A 15935-nucleotide genomic window follows, 5' to 3' on the forward strand; every position below is an offset into this window, starting at 1 on the left:
ATGTGACATGTAATGATTCTACCATAAGCACGACGGTTATGTCATTCAGGGGCACGGCACCGCGTTCCCGCCGTAAAAGGTTCAGCCAACCATGATGCGCCCCTTAGCCAAATATAGTAAGACATGTGTAGGTCCCCAAGGTTGACCCCGGTATTCGTTTTCGGGTATTATACCGGATGCGACTAGTCTGTAAAAGTTTCACATTTGCATCTTGGCGGGCGACGGTCGATCCCGAGCGGTTTTCTCTCGTACGAATCGATGGCGGATCCGTGAAACTTGAATCCGCCTTTGATACGGGGAGCCAGTAATATCCATCGATGTCGTTTGTCGCACTTCTAGAACCCCCCGAGGTCCCCCACTCCTCGGTATGGTAGCACTCATTAAGGCAGGCATCAATCGATGCAAGGGACGAAACGAAACATGCCTTACGTTATCTGCGTTTTTGATCCCTTTCTTTCATTTTCTTCCTTTCTTCGTATGTATTCTCCTTCTTCCTACTAACTAGACATCATACCGACTACACTATGTATACCTAGTTTTTATCTCCCTGGGCAGTTAGTTCATAATGGATCCGCTTTCCACCACCACCAACAGCACATTCCCGCCCCCCTCATCCTCCGCCGACATCAATGGCCTCAGCCGCGCAGATCCGGGCGATCCGGGCTGGCGCATCGTCGTGCCGACCGCGCTCCTATGCTATCTCACGCTCGTCCAAGTCCTCCGCTTCCGCGCCCTGCGCGCCCTCGAGCGCAAATACGCAGCCTACGTCGCGGACCCGTACGCGCTGAACTACCGGCAGGCCGCCGAGGTCATGCGTCTGCACCAGCTGCGCGACACCCCCTTCCTCTTCTACTTCGGCACCCAGTGGGCCCTCGTCAAGAGCTACGGTATGGCCACCGGCACCCCGCTGCTTGTCAAGACGCGCCAGCTGTGCGATCCGTCGCGCGTGGGGAGACGGGCCGAGGATACGGCCATTTTGCTGATTGAGTTGCTCTGTGGCGATTTGGATTCCGAGAGGGGACGCAGGGCGATGGCGAGGCTGAATTGGATGCATGAGCGGTATACGAGCCATATTGTTCGCGAGGACTACGTGCATACCCTTGCGCTGTTTGTGCTCGAGCCCGCGCGCTGGATCGATCGGTATGATTGGCGCCCGGTGACGCGGATGGAGAAGGTCGCGTATTTGGTGTACTGGCGCGAACTTGCGCGGCGCATGGGGTTTTTGGAGCTGGTGCCGGAGACCCTGGAGGCGTTGGAGACGTGGAAGCTGGAGTATGAGGCTAAGCATATGTACTTCGTTCCGTCGAACAAGATGGTTGCGGAGGCTACGGTTAACTTGTTCTTGAGGGGTATGCCGACTTTCTTGCATGGTGTGATGAGGAGTTTGTTCGTCTCGTTTATCGATGAGAAGCCGGTTCGCGAGTCCTTGGGTTTTCCGGAACCGCCGATGTGGGCGACGATGCTGACGAAGGGGTTCTTTCGCGTGCGCGGGTTCGTGGTGCGGTATTTCTTCCTACCGCGCGCTGTGCCTATGGATCCGTTGGCGCCGCAAGCTAAGGATGGTCGTATATATCGGAGCGCACAGTTTGTCGGCTTTGAGCCGTGGTATGTGGCCGACACACTCTATAATCGGGTGATGTTATGGCTTAGTTCGGGTGGCAAGGTCGCTCCTGGCGGGAAGTATCAAGGAAGAGGATATGTGCCGGAGGAGCTTGGCCCGGCCGAGTTCGAGAAGATGGGTAGAGAGGAGGTATTAAAACAGGCAGAAGCTATGAAGGAGCTTTCGATCGAAGAGAAAGATGGGGCGACAGGAGGATGTCCAATGGGGTTTGGATTCTGATCAAGTATGATGATGACTTATGTTTACTTGAGATGTTTTTACTACCATGGGTTTGACATTCAAAATTGATAAATTCTGAGCCAAACACATCCTCTCTCTCCATATGATGGTTGAATGAATGAGCGAGCCTATTATTAATATGCCTAAAAGTATACCTGCCTACTAGGTAATTAGAGAATAACACCACAGTACGTTAAGCTTGAAATTCATTAAGGGGACATAACAGTCCGTCAACTCATCCGATCTCATGTCAACCCCCCTCCCCACCCCAGTTCCGCTGGTCCGCCTTCTGGTGCTGGATATCCATATCTCGTTATAAACCCGGGTCTCCGACTTGGTATCATTCAGTTTAAAAGGGTAGAAAAAGAAAAGGAACATGAAAAAAATAGAGAACCTAGAAACTTCAAGATCTTGACAGTCGTAAGCCCTAATCCTGATCCCGTTGCTTAGCTACCATTTCTCAATCTTTTTTCTCTGCACCGAGCCCTGACTCTGTGATTGGCGACACATTGTACGAAGTCGTGACGTTCGCGGTCGTTCCTGTGGTCTCGTTTCCGGTGACACCTTGATTGGAATTCGTTACAGATCTATATCGTTAGAATCAAGTAGGTATATAGTAGGTATATATCTTGGTAGATGAATATGGAAGGTGTGTAAAGAGTTAATACTTACTGGTTCTCTGGGGTTTTAGGTGGGTTGACTAAAACCATTGCCCTCTCATCCGATCCACCTCTCGCAAGCAACCCTTGCAAGTCGCTCGAATCAAGGGTGGTGACGATCCCAACCGGGGTGTAATACATTAATATAATGGCTATTAACCAGAGGCCGACGAACACGCTTGGGATGACGATGACTACCAATGTCGACAAGGTCTTGATTTCCGGACTCCAGACAACGAAATCGGATATCCCATCTCTGGTCTGGCCAGAGTCTCCGCGTGCCACGTTCCGCACATCTCTGCTCGCTCCGACAGGATACAAGGTTAAGTCGGTCAAAATGTTGACTGTCGCTACGTATGCCGCCTGCACCAGACGCTCGAGGTCGTCGTGGACACTGCTAGAGCTAGCGTCGAATATCTGGTTGCTGGCTGTGGATGTAGATAGGAGAGCCGAAGATTGCAGATGTTGGCCAACCGATTGTATCATAGGGGTACCGAGCACGGCAGCGAAGATGTCTTGGAGGCTGTCGGATATTTCGAAGCCTGGGAGTGCGGTACTTGTGAGGGCGCCGATGGTACTATTATGGCCTTTATACGACCAGATATTATCCTCCCAGCACGACAGAGCCGGTCGCGCTGCCAATACTGCATATCCGGCACCTGAATTACTTATACCAGGCCCTGTAAGATACCATGGGTCGGTTCCGGGACTGAAGCTGGTTCTATTGACTGACGATACAAGCGCCGCCCAAGTAGCGTTACTATCAGGTAGTATACCCGGCACGGGATCCCCGATGAAGAATGACCCTACCGGCTCTCTGCCGTCGAACAAAGACACATCCCGATTCATTGATGTGTTTCCGAAGAGGTTGTACCAGTCTATGACGTATACATCGTTATTGTAGATAAAAGGGGCGGTCACGTTCAACCACCCGTACTCCGTAGTACACGAACCGACGACGTTAAGGGTCAACTCGGGATATTTCTGCAATCCGAAGTCGGCTCCCGTAGCATTATACGAGTAGTCGATTTGCAGAATTCTTTCGCCATTACTAGTCTGTCCTATCGGTTTCGCATCGCTGACATTGACTTTGCTGCGTATTTCTTCGTTCACCGTGCTTCCAAGAGCGCGAATAAACCGTGGCACTTCCAGGGGGAATAGAGCAGCCGTCTCTGCATTGTTATCGTTGGTACGGTCTGGTACATATATAGCAGCCGGGTTCACGGGTGCCGCAGTACCGAGAGTGAGAAGAGGAGGGACAAGAACTCCTGTCGCTTTCACGCCAACCCAAAGGATAAGGAATGCAAATAGTAACAAGATGACATTCGGTTTGTGCCAGTTGTCCTTCGAAGTGCCAGTTTCGACTATTAAATCCACAAGATCCGCTCTCTTGTTCCAGATAGTAGGAGCTAAAGGACTAATGTTTTTCATTCGATCCACAGCATTGTATTTCCGCAAATAAAAATAGAGGCTAATACCGAAGAGTATGGTGAAGAACTGTACAAGTGCCATATCTATGATGAGGGTATAAGCGGAGTTGAGCTGCTCGGCCACCGAATTCGGCACGGCGACGGCATCTCTGGGGCCATGTTCGCTGGGGAAGGTGAATCTTTGCCAAAGAGTGTATGTCGAACTGAGTTGATTAGCCGTTGAGACGACCATCTTGGAAGAGTACGTGTCTAGTCTCCGAGTTGCGTATAGTTGCAGAAAACTGTCGAAGGAAGAGGATCGGCTCGGCACGCCCTAGTAAGAGGTGGGCTTGATTAAATCATAGACCATCCCCCTCTTCACGTCCGCCCTGTCGTATCCTTTTGTTGCCGGCAGCTGCGGCAGTTGGTTTACCGCAGGCAAGGTCAACAACAGACTTCTCGTCAGGTACAGTACATCGGTATCGCAAGAATCATGTACATGCAAGTCCAGACAAGTCAGTAAACAGTCCTACGAGCTCGTATGCTGTCCTCTCAGCACTATGTTTACTAGATTAGAACAAATCATAGTACACATCACATATGCATCTTCGGCTTTCACCATAGCCCTTGGAACGGCGACTTACAGGATTCTCGACAATAGTATCTATCAGCTCTCGCTTCAGGTCAGGTCGCCGAAAGCATGCATAAGCGATTTCCCGAATTGCAGGTGTCAAAGTCAGACTACACGGCGATGTAACAGCAGCAGCCTGATCGGACAATGGGGGTAAAAGGCGTGGCAGGCAATAAAGGGAAAGGGATAGCTCAGCTGCAATGTTTTGAGATGCCAAGACCTATATCGAGTGGTTAATATCAGCTAAGTCCAGGCTTTGAATAACGAATGGAATAGGAAGCTCACGCACAAATCCAAATTGTGTCAATGCATCGGTGCCCTACCGAATCAAGTGCGTAGATCCAATATTGAATATTGTTCACGGCTGTACATACCTTGCAACTCAGGTAGGCGCTTGACCTTGTTCGGTAGGACGCGCATGCATAAAGCTGCGTGTCTAAGAGGTTGAACAATTCTGATTTTGAGCCTCCAAAGTACTGTAACCTTCGTGACCTCGAGGGATGGTACCTACCGTACCTGAGAAGCTATGGTACTTCCAAGACCTCTCCTATTACCAAATTTAAATAAAGAGCCCACGTTGACCCGCCATAATAACAGCCAACCCCTCCTTACTTGCCCCAACGCTCGCTTCTTGACTTATTTCGTCTTTAGAACACAGAGATCTTGATTGTAGTACCGAAACTTCTGATTTTCTAGAATCATAGAAACCGGGAATCAGTTACAGGATGTTGCCACAACCCCAGACCGCCGTGCTTCTCCTGCTGGGAATCGCCGCTTCGGCAGCAGCCCAATCTCTACCAACTCTTGTTGAGGCACTCGTTTCGTCTGGAGCTTCCAAGTTCGCGGAATTCATCCAGTCAGATCCCGAAACTCTACAGTTATACCTCTCGGGGCAAGTCGGAACGGTCTTTGCGCCTTCAGATGTAGGATATGACCTCATATCGGTGCTAGGACGAGATCTCTCGGTGACAGATCGACGAGCGGCAGCATTCCAGTCATCTCGCGCGACAACGAGCTTAGAAACCTCTAGCCGGTCGATTCCTGGTTCTATCCTCGAGACGAACTACCAGAGTCCGCTGTTGGGCGGCCAGGGTCAACGAGTAGTAATCGACACTCGACCAGCCAACCTCACATCGCCCACCAAACGATGGATGCAGCCATCATTCCTCCGGCGCCAGTCTAATGGAACAACCCCATCGTTGCTTAAGATATCCTCTGGTCTGGGAAAGATCACCAACGTCATTAAAGGCGATATCCCGTACAATGGCGGTTTACTCCACATCACAGATGGGTAAGTCACATCGCTCTTCGCGAGCGCAGGTGGTTGTCTGACACGACATGCAGTTACTTCACTCAGCCCGAGTCTCTATCGTCCACTGCCCAGTCAACGGGACAGACAGCCTTCGCTGGCCTGCTATCCCGCAGTAACACGACGAGCACGGTAGAGAGCACCCAGTCCGTGACCGTATTCCTTCCCTCCAACGAAGCTATCTCTGCCTCCAACTCGAGCCTCCCCGCCTCGCAGCTTGTCTCGGACCACGTCATCGCTGGTAACGTCGCTTACCTACCTGACCTTAAGGACGGTGACATCCTAAAGACGCAGCGAGGCGAGTCCCTCGCCATCAGCATCCGTGCTGGACGATACTATGTCAACGGCGGGTTGATCACACAGGCCAACCTCATCCTTGAGAACGGCGTTGCGCACGTCGTCAATAAGGTAAGACATCCGCAACCATATTTACTGCCTTGTATAAAACTGTCGTTTTTTTCGTACTGATCCAGCGCTAACATTTTGGCAATACAGGTCCTTACACCTACACCCGCAGTGCCCGTCACGGGCGCCGCTTCGTTCAACTCGATGAGCCTCGGCGGCTTGTTCGGAGTTGCATGCTTCATGGGAATGATGGTCCTGGCTTAATCGACTATTGATGTTGGTGGAGCTGGAAGGGCGGCGCAAGGGGTGGCTCGTAATATTTAATAATGTTCCCTTCATCATATTGGCTGGATTTATGAACGGGCTAATGTTTTCTCAACGACGCGACGTATCCTACCTGGGTGGGTAGATAGGTACTCAATGAATAGGCGTATGCAGCATATCGTGAATAGTAGGTATTCTGCGAAGGCCCTGCCTAGACACATTGCATTAGTTGTCCATGGTGTCCGTGATAGCCTACCTCTCTGTAGGTTAAGTTTTACGTAAATCGGAAAATATGTGAAGTTGTTGGCGATTTAACCCAATGTTGTCCTAGAATGCAACAATATTGACTTGCCGTACTGCCATGTTGTGATGTTGCTGCTACGCTGCCCCTTTTTTCAGCTCCACTTTCAGCCGCTGTGAATCAATAATTCATGCACAGTTTCGAGCTGAATGCAGGCAGATTACCATATTGAGCATCGATCTGCAACCCCAACGAAAAAGAAGCAATACGCGATTGCCTAGTAAAATTCCGAGTGCATGTTTCATATTTTTTTCTGCAAGTAAAATCAGAAATGAAGATGTCAACCGTAGGCGAAAATCTTTGGAAGACATTTCGGTAGGTAGCATGAAGGCATGTGACCCAGACAGCTAGATGGCTGACGCCAGTATGAGATCCATAGACATTCGCGACATATTTCGTGCGTTGGTAATTCATTTCGTTGATCGCAGGAACGGGAACTGATTATTGATATTGTAGAACATAAGTTCAAGTTAGAGTTCGCAAACAACATACAGCAAAAGTCCACCTAGTAGCTTAGTCAGCTACTGTTCAGAGCTGGAATAATATTGTTCCGAATCGCGGTAGATGGATAATCTGCCGAACAGCTCAAAAATATTCCTCGTTTTTACTCGCAGCTTCGACGATGCTACTCAATTTTCGGAACTCCAAACATAGACCATACCGCGAACTCGCTATAGACGCAACTTAGGTGCATACATCAGGTCTTTGGTTGAACCCATCCAGGATGTAATTCGAACTATTCTCATGTCGTGTGGTGGCTTCCTTCAGCGGTTGAGCTTCCCAAGTTATAGCGGTTAATACCCACTAATATTCAGTGGACAATTGGCTATTAAGTCTTGGCGGGGGGTATAGATCCGCATATTTTACATACCCCTATTCTGTTAAGGGGCCCTCTACAATAAGTATGATCATCAGCATATGTAAGCTCTAATTGAATCTCTTAATTAAAATGATGTTAATACTAAACTACCATTGGGTTAAACACTTGGTTTATTCACCCCAGAAGTACATGCATGTTCAACCTCAGTAAAGCGCCACACATCATTGGTGCTCTGGAACACCACCTTCATCTCCTTCGCCTTCTTCTGCAACTCGCCACTATTCTCAATATTAGAAACCGGGCCCTCACTTCCCGCGTCTCCTAGACGATGAAATAGCAATGCGAGAGGCGAAGACTTGTAGTCTTGCCGACTTCCCACGTTCCGCCTTGTGTGGTCTATAGTCCACAAGAAGAAGATCATGGTCCCGAGTACTAGAGCAAGGGGGTATGTCAACCATCCCCATCGAACGCTGACACATGTTTCGGTTTGATAAACAAGACCCGTGATATTGGTACCTTCCCCGCGCGCGTATATAGTCAATGCTTGCGCAACCCGGTTAAACGTGTCGTCGATGGTGGAATAGGTAACGTTGCCTTCTTGGAAGATCGACTGGAGAATTGCTGGGCCGCCTAGCACTGAGGGTGCAAAGGCGACCTCGCCAGCAAACATAGTCTTGAGGTAAGTATTCAGGCTCAATATCTGGCCTCGATACGTCTGGTATATGCATTCTGGGCGTATGGTCGTATTCGTGGCGTTGATAACTGACGGGTTGAACGCTTCGCTAGCTCGTACCGATAGATTGTACGGGAGCCACGCCGTTTTCTCAGGGTCGAAGTCGTAACCAGCATTGTGCAGTGCTTGAATCTCAGTAGCTTTTAAACATGAGACGTCGATGGAGTTGAGCCAGTACTCATTTTTAGTCCAATTCTTAGATGTAGATAACAGTGTCTCCGTCAATCTACCCCCTTTCACCGTACTGTTATAGCTTCTAATGCAGGGGTCGATTGTGCATTCTGCTGCCCCGTAACCTCGGATTCCCCATGACGTGTTCGATAATCTTTGCTGCGTTCCGTTTACACTCCATCCGAGGATGGATTGTATACCTGTATTCCCTTGGGCCATCACGAATGTTCTTATCCCCGCCGTCGCGGTTAAATTCGATGAAGGTAAAGTGAAATTTAATTGCCCAGGTTTCGAAGAAATCTCTATTTGGTCTGAAATATCTTCACAGGTACTACACCACCCCGCTGAGTGGTAAACTCCATCAAAAGTACAATTTCCGGTTGGACAAGTGAAAGGCGTCTGTTTAAGTTCGCTTTCGTATACCGCACTGTTCATTGTATCTTGTACGATGGGATAGATAGTGTTTAGTCCTGCTCCTACATGTAAAGACGTTCCAGTTGAGGCGAAGTTTGTCTTCGGAATAGATGCATTGAGCGTCTTATCTGGGATTTCACATGAATTGAATTGGACAATCTGTTGCCTATATAATACCTGGGTAAGTCTAGAAGAAGAGAAGGTGGACATTTCAACTCACGTGAGGGGGACAAGTAACAACGATAGAATCATCATGATTCCACCAAGGGATGGGAGTATGGCACTGAAATATCCTCTTCGTTAGATCACTATGATATAGCGATAATCGTGTTACGCATTGGATTTACCTCAGACGTATAGCCCATAATAGCTTGACAGATCCCCATGGCCCGCGGGACGCGTTGTCATAATGTTCCATGTGGTCTAGAGGACGTGGCTTCGTGAACCAACTCCATTTCAACTGACTGAGGCCTAGTTTAGAAAATCGTTAGCGACGGTTGTCTTGGGTAATAATTTCAAGGAGTCTGATCACTCGCTTACATTCACCTAATACCATAATCATTGCTGCTCTCATTACTTCAGAGTAGAAGGAAACGATGGTGTTGATAGAGAGAGAATATGGCCATTGAGGTAGGGGCTGATTTTGGTAAGGTCGGATTGTGCCCACAAGTGCGGCAATCATCACAATCACTAGAAAGAATGAAGCCATCTCAAGCCACCATATCTTCACCAGCGTGATGCTCTTGGATGACTGAGACTGGGGGCTTGGTGCTGCCTGACCATCTTGAGTTGGATGCACCTGTCCTAACTGCTCTGATTCGGATCTCTGCTTGGGTACATTGGATAGTTCTAACGGAATACTTCGAACATCGTTCTCCGTATTAACGAAAGTATCACCCAAAGTTACATGTTCTGTTTATAAAATTAGTCAAAATAGTCATTGGACTCTGTAGGTAGATCATATATGACCTGTACTTAACCCCATCCCTGCGAGAGTCCTTGCGGTCCATCCGCTCGCTGTCGATGCTGTAGATGGACGCCGATTTAACGGTGCCGGACTGTGATGCTCCATGTAACTATCCAAACTAAATCGAATCGTCGTACGAAGAAGGATACCTAACAATTTAGAATAAAGGCGATACAGACACTTCCTAGACTAGTTTTAACGAGTAGGATGTGGGAGCATGGCAATTATCTACCAGGGTCCTAGTACATAGCACACTGGTTAGTAGGGGGCGAGAACTTCGTGTAACTTCCTCAGGGGACTCACTGGTAGAGAATAAAAGCTGAAAATATCATGAGTATTTTTGTCTTGACGTTATACAGCATATGCAGTAGTAAGTTACTTGTGGCTAATATTCCGGCCAATTGGGAGTAGCATCAAAGCAGACGATATTCGTCGTGTAGCACGGCGTTCACCGATCAGGGCTCGTACCGCCTTGGCAGACGAATGATCATCTCCTTGAGGGTCAAATTTGAATATCCTTTCTGTTACTGTGTAAGATGTTAGTAACGAAGGGGCCGTACTCTGCTGGGGGCCAGCCTAACGTAATATACTATGACCTGGAAATAAAAGGAGACAATTCCAGACATGTGATTTGGTGACGGGCTTGCATAAGCGTGGCCGCCACGTTTTATACCTATTAGTTATGTATCTGGTGGGGGAGATGATCTTGAGTGGAGCTTATGAATGAAGTAGGGGATGTCCGGCAAGGCCCATAGATGACAGAAATCTTCAACGCTGTAAAGCCCCTTCATATTAGGCCAATTGCTCAATTATATCGAGCCTCAGCCCACGAAACATCGCTATAAATAGCCTTCCGTTGGGCTGGCTCATAGTGAATCTTTCAAGGGGCTAGGCGTTGATGATCGCATAGTTCCTGTGAAGCCCGGCGTTCTTGATCAAGAGTCAGTATCTCAACTAGATAGACTTAATATATCTTTCATATTGATTCAGGTAACTGCCTACCTACCTGGGTAGATGTTAGGTAGTTGCCATTCTCCGCAGGAAAATTTCATGTTCTGCGAGTCATATATTCAATAAATGGTTGTGGCATTTTTGCCTCGGTCGATAAGGAAACCCAGCCAGCTCCTGATCAATACGTGACGAATGTTCATATTCTCGCTCCTTTTTGACTGGTAGTATACAATGATTATCGTAGTACACGAAGCCTCGTCTTTTCCTATCCCGACAAGGAACTGATAAGTCCCTGAATGCATAAAAACCCCCAAGTAACGCCAGGCCATGCCGTTCGAGTGAAGATGCTTTTCCCTAACGATCTCGGGTATAATGGGTAATTGGTGTCTTCGGTGGACACTCATCCCATGGTTAGGTAAATTTGAGTATTTAATTTGGTTGGAATCGACGTCGCTACCGGTCCTTGTACACCTTCGGCTTCCATCCCTCTTTTGCTTCCGCCTCCTGTGCAGCTTTTTCCATAGCAGGTCCGACCTCGACTTCTATTCGCTCTCTCGCTCTCAAAATTTTACTCTGTAGGTAGAAGCTGCCTCCCTTCTGCGGATCATTCTGGTCGAATAGTTTCTTGAACCGGGACATGACCTCCTCCATATTCGCCTTGCCTCCCTGAGGCGGCTTAACGTTTAAGATCTTGCATGCCTCGTCTAAGGTCATGCCACTGGAGAGGCTTGCTCGAGCCGACGGCGCATTCGGGTTGATTTTCGCTTGCGCGCGGGCGTAATTAGAAGAAGCTTGTGCTTGCTTATAGGCTTCGGCGAAGGCGCGACCGAGAACTCGGCTGCCTACTAAGACGATCTGGGTTATGATGCGGTGCGCCTGGGGAAATTGTTAGCGGGAATAATACTGGTGGCGCATCCACCAATTCACTCGATTCACTCGGGTACAAAAAAATCTTGTTCACAGACATACCATCTTTATTGCATAGAGAACCAAAGCACTGTCGAAAAGACCTATACGCTCAATGAAGATGTAGAGCAGTATACCGGGATTGAAGAATAAGGACGACAGAAGTGTTTCCTTTCGGAATGTGTTGAGAGAATAAGAGGTCGTCACAACTGGAAAATTGTCGCGATAACGGTTCGATTAGAAGACCATGTCGGATTTGGTGCTCCGGAATTCCGGCAATGTTCGTTTGGTGGGGTTGGACAGAACGAGGAAGTGGATCTTTTCTCACTTTTTAGCCACCCAGCCACCCTAACACCGCCACAGTTTTTGATATGACGGTAGCCACATCAACAGTCAACAGCCACATAATACAGGGGAAGCTGCAACCAAAAGAAGGTTACGTATTGACCTTGTGAAGACAGATTCATTTTGGCGACTTCTTTCACCTAAATTACTTGTGACCTATTTTCCTGCGAAACAACTTTGTCTACTACAACTTCTCTCCTATAATTCATAACACAACCAACCAACTGTTGCATTCGCTTCCAAGATCTCTCATGCTTTCTGAATAACCAAAAAACAATCCATCCGGCACGACCTTTTTTTTCCTATTCTACTGCACGATCCCTGCCATTGCAAGTCGAGAGTTACTTCGACTCCTGGCCCACCAAACATGTCGCAATACTACGGCGCGCCTCCTCCAAACCAGTTCGTCGGTGGTGCAGCAGCAGCGCAAAACCTTCAATTCTACCCTTCTACATATTCGCCAGGTGTTCCAGGTCAAGCAACTGCGGCGCAATCATATGGATATGGCGCACCTACGCCTGGGCCTAGTGGGTATGGGGGTTTTGGTGCCGCGCCGGGCGTGAGTGGAAGGATGGGCGAGCAAGGTGGCCTACGGACAGGTTGGCTAGCCGCCTTCTCGACGGAAGGATATGATGGAGAGCCTCCTTTGCTAGAAGAATTAGGTGTCAACTTTGATCACATACAAATGAAGGTGAGCTTTCCGCGCTAGTTAACTAATTTCAACTCTTCGACAACAGCACTAAATATTGTTTAGACCCTAGCAGTCCTCAACCCCTTCGGACGTATAGATCAACACATCATGGACGACTCAGACCTCGGCGGCCCTATCCTCTTCTTCCTTCTATTCGGCACGTTTTTACTCTTCAGCGGCAAGGTGCACTTCGGATACATTTACGGACTAGCGTTGATGGGATCGGTTGCGCTGCACACAATCCTATCGCTTATGTCACCCGACGACTCTAATTCTACATCACCTGCTGTACCAGCATACTCGGCTACCCCAGGCTATCCAAGCGATCCTAACGCAGGCGGCAGGGATGATAATAAGGGACAACTGAGCAACAACTTGACATTCGCGAGAAGCGCAAGTGTACTTGGGTATTGCCTACTCCCGCTAGTTATGACTAGTCTTGTTGGCATTATTATACCGATGGATGGACCGCTCGGCTACATCTTGACAAGTGCAGCTATCGTATGGTGCACAACAAGCGCTAGTGGTATGTTCTGCGCCGTGGGACGAATGATGCAGATGAGGGCCTTGGTGGCATACCCGCTCATGTTATTCTACGTCGGCTTTGGTATTATGAGCATTTTCAGCAGCAGGGGATCCGGTAGCCTGGGCAAAGCGGCAGGCGTGTCATGAAGCACTGGTCAGTCATCGAAAACACTAAACTATTAGTCTGTCGACGTCCAATAATAGTAGAGGGAAGTCTCTAAAGTTGGGCTCGACTACGATGAGACACCGCCCTATATCAATAGATGGATAGATTTGGGCTATGGATAGCTTGACAGCAGTCGGAGGCAGTCCTGGGGAAGGCGTCGTAAAAGGATGAGCAGAAGAGGTTGATGTTAATCAGAATTAATGTCCCATCATCCATCAGGTATAAAGGTGTACAGCATTGAACGAATAATATAATCAAAGATTCAACAAACGCTACATATTTCAATGTGTTTGCCCCTGTTTCATAGGGATACATAACTTATCACAAGCGTCGCGATGAATTTAGGAAGGAGATACTTCGGTACCTGCAGAATTGCACGTGTCCGGACTTCCCCCAGCCAACAAAGTGAGCAAAATGATCCCCGCATTCCCAATTTCAACCTAACAACTTAATCCACAAGATTAGGACACTTCATAATACCCATCACAGCATCTATTCAATGTCATAACCATAGAAAACTCAAAGGAGGACTACATATCCCAAATACATAGATAGATAAATCTACCCATAATGGACCTACCCTCCCCCCCAACCACCGAAACCCCTCTCATCATCCCTCCCGCCACCGCAACAACCACCACCATCACCGCGCGCAAATCCAAGTACCGCTCCTGGACCGAAGACGACATGGCGCAAGCCCAACACGCCATCACCGTCGAAGGCATGTCCCTCCGCAAAGCCTCCCTGCGCTTCCGCGTCCCCAAAACCACTCTCGCCGACCGTCTCGGCAACCGCAGACCTAAACCCCCACCCCGCCGCTCCGTCGAAGAACACAAGCAGCCCACGCGCTACCAGTGGACGGAAACGGACATGGCGAACGCACTTGCTGCTGTGCGCGACGGCGATCGTGTCGGTGATGTCGCGAGACGGTTCGGCGTTCCGCCGAGCCAGCTTAATGCGCGGACGAGGGGACGCGTGGGCCGCGATCTGCGCGGCGAGATGTCGAGGTTGACGTTACGGCAGGAGAGCCTATTGGCGGATTGGGCGGGCGCGCAGGGGGCTTTGGGGTGTCCGCCTACGAAGGACGAGGTGTTTAGGCTTGCGGAGAGGGTGTTTAGGTTGGGGCAGGCGGATCGCAGGTTGGGGAAGCAGTGGATTGGGCATTGGATGCGGAGGTTTTCGCATATTGAGGTTTTGGAGTGGGAGAAGGAGAAGGGGAAGGGGGGAGAGAGGGAGGGAGGGAGGGAGAAGGAGAAGGAGGTGGTGGATAAGGGGAATGGGAAGGGGAAGAAGAATCAGAGTCAGAGCCAGAGGGTTACTGAGGTGGAGGGCGCGGGTGTGGATTCGGCGATGGAGTATTCGATGAGTGCGTTTGAACCGGTTATGGCGCTTAGCGATATTTGCTATGAAGCTGGCGACGCTTGATTGAGGACGGTGTCGATTGAGAGCGCCGTCGCTTACCTATGGATTCAACCCTCATTCTTCTGACTAGGCACTCCCTCGTTATTTCGAAGTCAGCCTTATAGGTGCTATGGTATTCGACCGATGATGCTAGTATCGTCGGTCATGTCGCCTAAAGGTTTGAGGAGTTGAAGGACACATTATGGAAATGACATAATGACAACGACAATCGCCACGTCACCTTGTCTCGGACTTTCTGGCATTACGTCTATTTCAAGACAAAAGATCACATTCATGGCCTGGTAAAGGAAGAAGTCTTTTACAAGGTAGACATCGAGTCACGGGTGTATTTCAAATACCGATATCGAATTTGGGCAAAGAGGAGAAAATATTTCCCCAAGGTCTAGTCAAACTTAGGACCGAGATCAGTTTCGGAAGACTCCCAGTTTGAATCTCGGCTTTTAGCTAGGTCTATCTTTGCTTATCCTTGAAAGACACGTGGAGGCAACGCGGATCGACCCTGATTAAAGCGGCTGTCAAAGAAGGGATACGAACATGGTTAAACTTCAGCCCGAGCTGCCCGGCAAACAAAGCTAACTCCGAAGCCAATCCTACGCTGTCAAGGGAAGGGGAAATATGCTCCCGTCAATGACCATGTACCGAGCGGATAGATCCCGTCGTTCGAATGTATATCTCCTGCAAGAGACTAGGGTATTATCTTCAAGGCCTTCGAAGTTGGAACACATCAAGGTATTATTATATTTCTAGAAGTCCGAGATGGCATCAGTACTAGTTGGTTGATTGTGGGGGATCAGATAAATAAGAGACCCCTGAAATTTAAAGCTTGGCATTTGCGGGCCGCTGGGCTGAAGGATCTCGAATACAGATCTCGCAATTAATTTCTATAAAAAGGTAGGTGGTATCGAATTCTTTTCTTCTGCATATCATCTACTAATCTACTACCCTGTTAATGTATTGTGCTTACATGTAATATTTACTTACCTACCTCTTATAGTACCTGTACTTGTTTCAAGGACATAGCATAAAAGAAGACCTCCGACTCACGGCGTACATGGTAAGGACAGCC

At 48.8% G+C, this 15935-nt stretch overlaps 6 protein-coding genes across 6 annotated transcripts; 3 read left to right on the forward strand and 3 right to left on the reverse strand.

Annotated features, from left to right (window-relative positions):
- The first annotated feature begins 233 nt into the window (after positions 1-233).
- Positions 234-1933, forward strand: GGS22DRAFT_154307 (uncharacterized protein). Its single transcript, XM_047960016.1, has one exon. It carries the CDS (start codon positions 566-568, stop codon positions 1838-1840), a length of 1275 nt encoding a protein of 424 aa, XP_047821630.1. The 5' UTR covers positions 234-565; the 3' UTR covers positions 1841-1933.
- On the reverse strand, positions 1934-4466 carry GGS22DRAFT_154308 (uncharacterized protein). The gene is made up of 2 exons (XM_047960017.1): positions 2513-4466; positions 1934-2427 (listed from the first exon to the last, which is right to left on the reverse strand). The coding sequence occupies exons 1-2, from the start codon at positions 4159-4161 to the stop codon at positions 2301-2303; spliced, it is 1776 nt and encodes a 591-aa protein (XP_047821631.1). The 5' UTR covers positions 4162-4466; the 3' UTR covers positions 1934-2300.
- An 87-nt stretch (positions 4467-4553) lies between these two features.
- On the forward strand, positions 4554-6773 carry GGS22DRAFT_154310 (FAS1 domain-containing protein). The gene is made up of 4 exons (XM_047960018.1): positions 4554-4757; positions 4827-5830; positions 5884-6256; positions 6344-6773. Exons 2-4 carry the CDS (start codon positions 5265-5267, stop codon positions 6455-6457), a joined length of 1053 nt encoding a protein of 350 aa, XP_047821632.1. The 5' UTR covers positions 4554-4757; positions 4827-5264; the 3' UTR covers positions 6458-6773.
- Positions 6774-7289: 516 nt separating this feature from the next.
- On the reverse strand, positions 7290-10444 carry GGS22DRAFT_89249 (uncharacterized protein). The gene is made up of 6 exons (XM_047968351.1): positions 10167-10444; positions 9866-10102; positions 9437-9808; positions 9244-9367; positions 9117-9179; positions 7290-9062 (listed from the first exon to the last, which is right to left on the reverse strand). Exons 2-6 carry the CDS (start codon positions 9966-9968, stop codon positions 7736-7738), a joined length of 1989 nt encoding a protein of 662 aa, XP_047821633.1. The 5' UTR covers positions 9969-10102; positions 10167-10444; the 3' UTR covers positions 7290-7735.
- Positions 10445-11267: 823 nt separating this feature from the next.
- GGS22DRAFT_185179 (protein transporter) lies at positions 11268-11781 on the reverse strand (the record flags this gene model as incomplete). The annotated part of the gene is made up of 2 exons (XM_047964282.1): positions 11268-11690; positions 11776-11781. 2 exons carry the CDS (start codon positions 11779-11781, stop codon positions 11268-11270), a joined length of 429 nt encoding a protein of 142 aa, XP_047821634.1.
- Positions 11782-12192: 411 nt separating this feature from the next.
- Positions 12193-13483, forward strand: GGS22DRAFT_89273 (Yip1-domain-containing protein). Its single transcript, XM_047968352.1, has 2 exons — positions 12193-12756; positions 12820-13483. The coding sequence occupies exons 1-2, from the start codon at positions 12433-12435 to the stop codon at positions 13426-13428; spliced, it is 933 nt and encodes a 310-aa protein (XP_047821635.1). The 5' UTR covers positions 12193-12432; the 3' UTR covers positions 13429-13483.
- The last annotated feature ends 2452 nt before the right edge of the window (positions 13484-15935 follow it).

This window comes from Annulohypoxylon maeteangense (genome assembly GCF_022496945.1).
Source record: "Annulohypoxylon maeteangense strain CBS 123835 unplaced genomic scaffold GGS22scaffold_3, whole genome shotgun sequence".
NCBI classification, from domain to species: Eukaryota; Fungi; Ascomycota; class Sordariomycetes; order Xylariales; family Hypoxylaceae; genus Annulohypoxylon; species Annulohypoxylon maeteangense.

What these genes read in the sequence shown, in the direction of transcription:
- GGS22DRAFT_154307 (XM_047960016.1), top strand. Translation starts at nt 566, where the DNA reads ATGGATCCGCTTTCCACCACCACCAACAGCACATTCCCGCCCCCCTCA.
- GGS22DRAFT_154308 (XM_047960017.1), bottom strand. Translation starts at nt 4,161, where the DNA reads ATGGTCGTCTCAACGGCTAATCAACTCAGTTCGACATACACTCTTTGG. An exon ending in CCTAAAACCCCAGAGAACCA is followed by an intron (nt 2,428 to 2,512) that starts GTAAGTATTAAC and finishes CTAACGATATAG; the next exon opens with ATCTGTAACGAATTCCAATC.
- GGS22DRAFT_154310 (XM_047960018.1), top strand. Translation starts at nt 5,265, where the DNA reads ATGTTGCCACAACCCCAGACCGCCGTGCTTCTCCTGCTGGGAATCGCC. An exon ending in TTACTCCACATCACAGATGG is followed by an intron (nt 5,831 to 5,883) that starts GTAAGTCACATC and finishes CACGACATGCAG; the next exon opens with TTACTTCACTCAGCCCGAGT. An exon ending in TTGCGCACGTCGTCAATAAG is followed by an intron (nt 6,257 to 6,343) that starts GTAAGACATCCG and finishes TTGGCAATACAG; the next exon opens with GTCCTTACACCTACACCCGC.
- GGS22DRAFT_89249 (XM_047968351.1), bottom strand. Translation starts at nt 9,968, where the DNA reads ATGGAGCATCACAGTCCGGCACCGTTAAATCGGCGTCCATCTACAGCA. An exon ending in GATTATGGTATTAGGTGAAT is followed by an intron (nt 9,368 to 9,436) that starts GTAAGCGAGTGA and finishes TTTCTAAACTAG; the next exon opens with GCCTCAGTCAGTTGAAATGG. An exon ending in TTGTTACTTGTCCCCCTCAC is followed by an intron (nt 9,063 to 9,116) that starts GTGAGTTGAAAT and finishes GGTATTATATAG; the next exon opens with GCAACAGATTGTCCAATTCA.
- GGS22DRAFT_89273 (XM_047968352.1), top strand. Translation starts at nt 12,433, where the DNA reads ATGTCGCAATACTACGGCGCGCCTCCTCCAAACCAGTTCGTCGGTGGT. An exon ending in TTGATCACATACAAATGAAG is followed by an intron (nt 12,757 to 12,819) that starts GTGAGCTTTCCG and finishes AATATTGTTTAG; the next exon opens with ACCCTAGCAGTCCTCAACCC.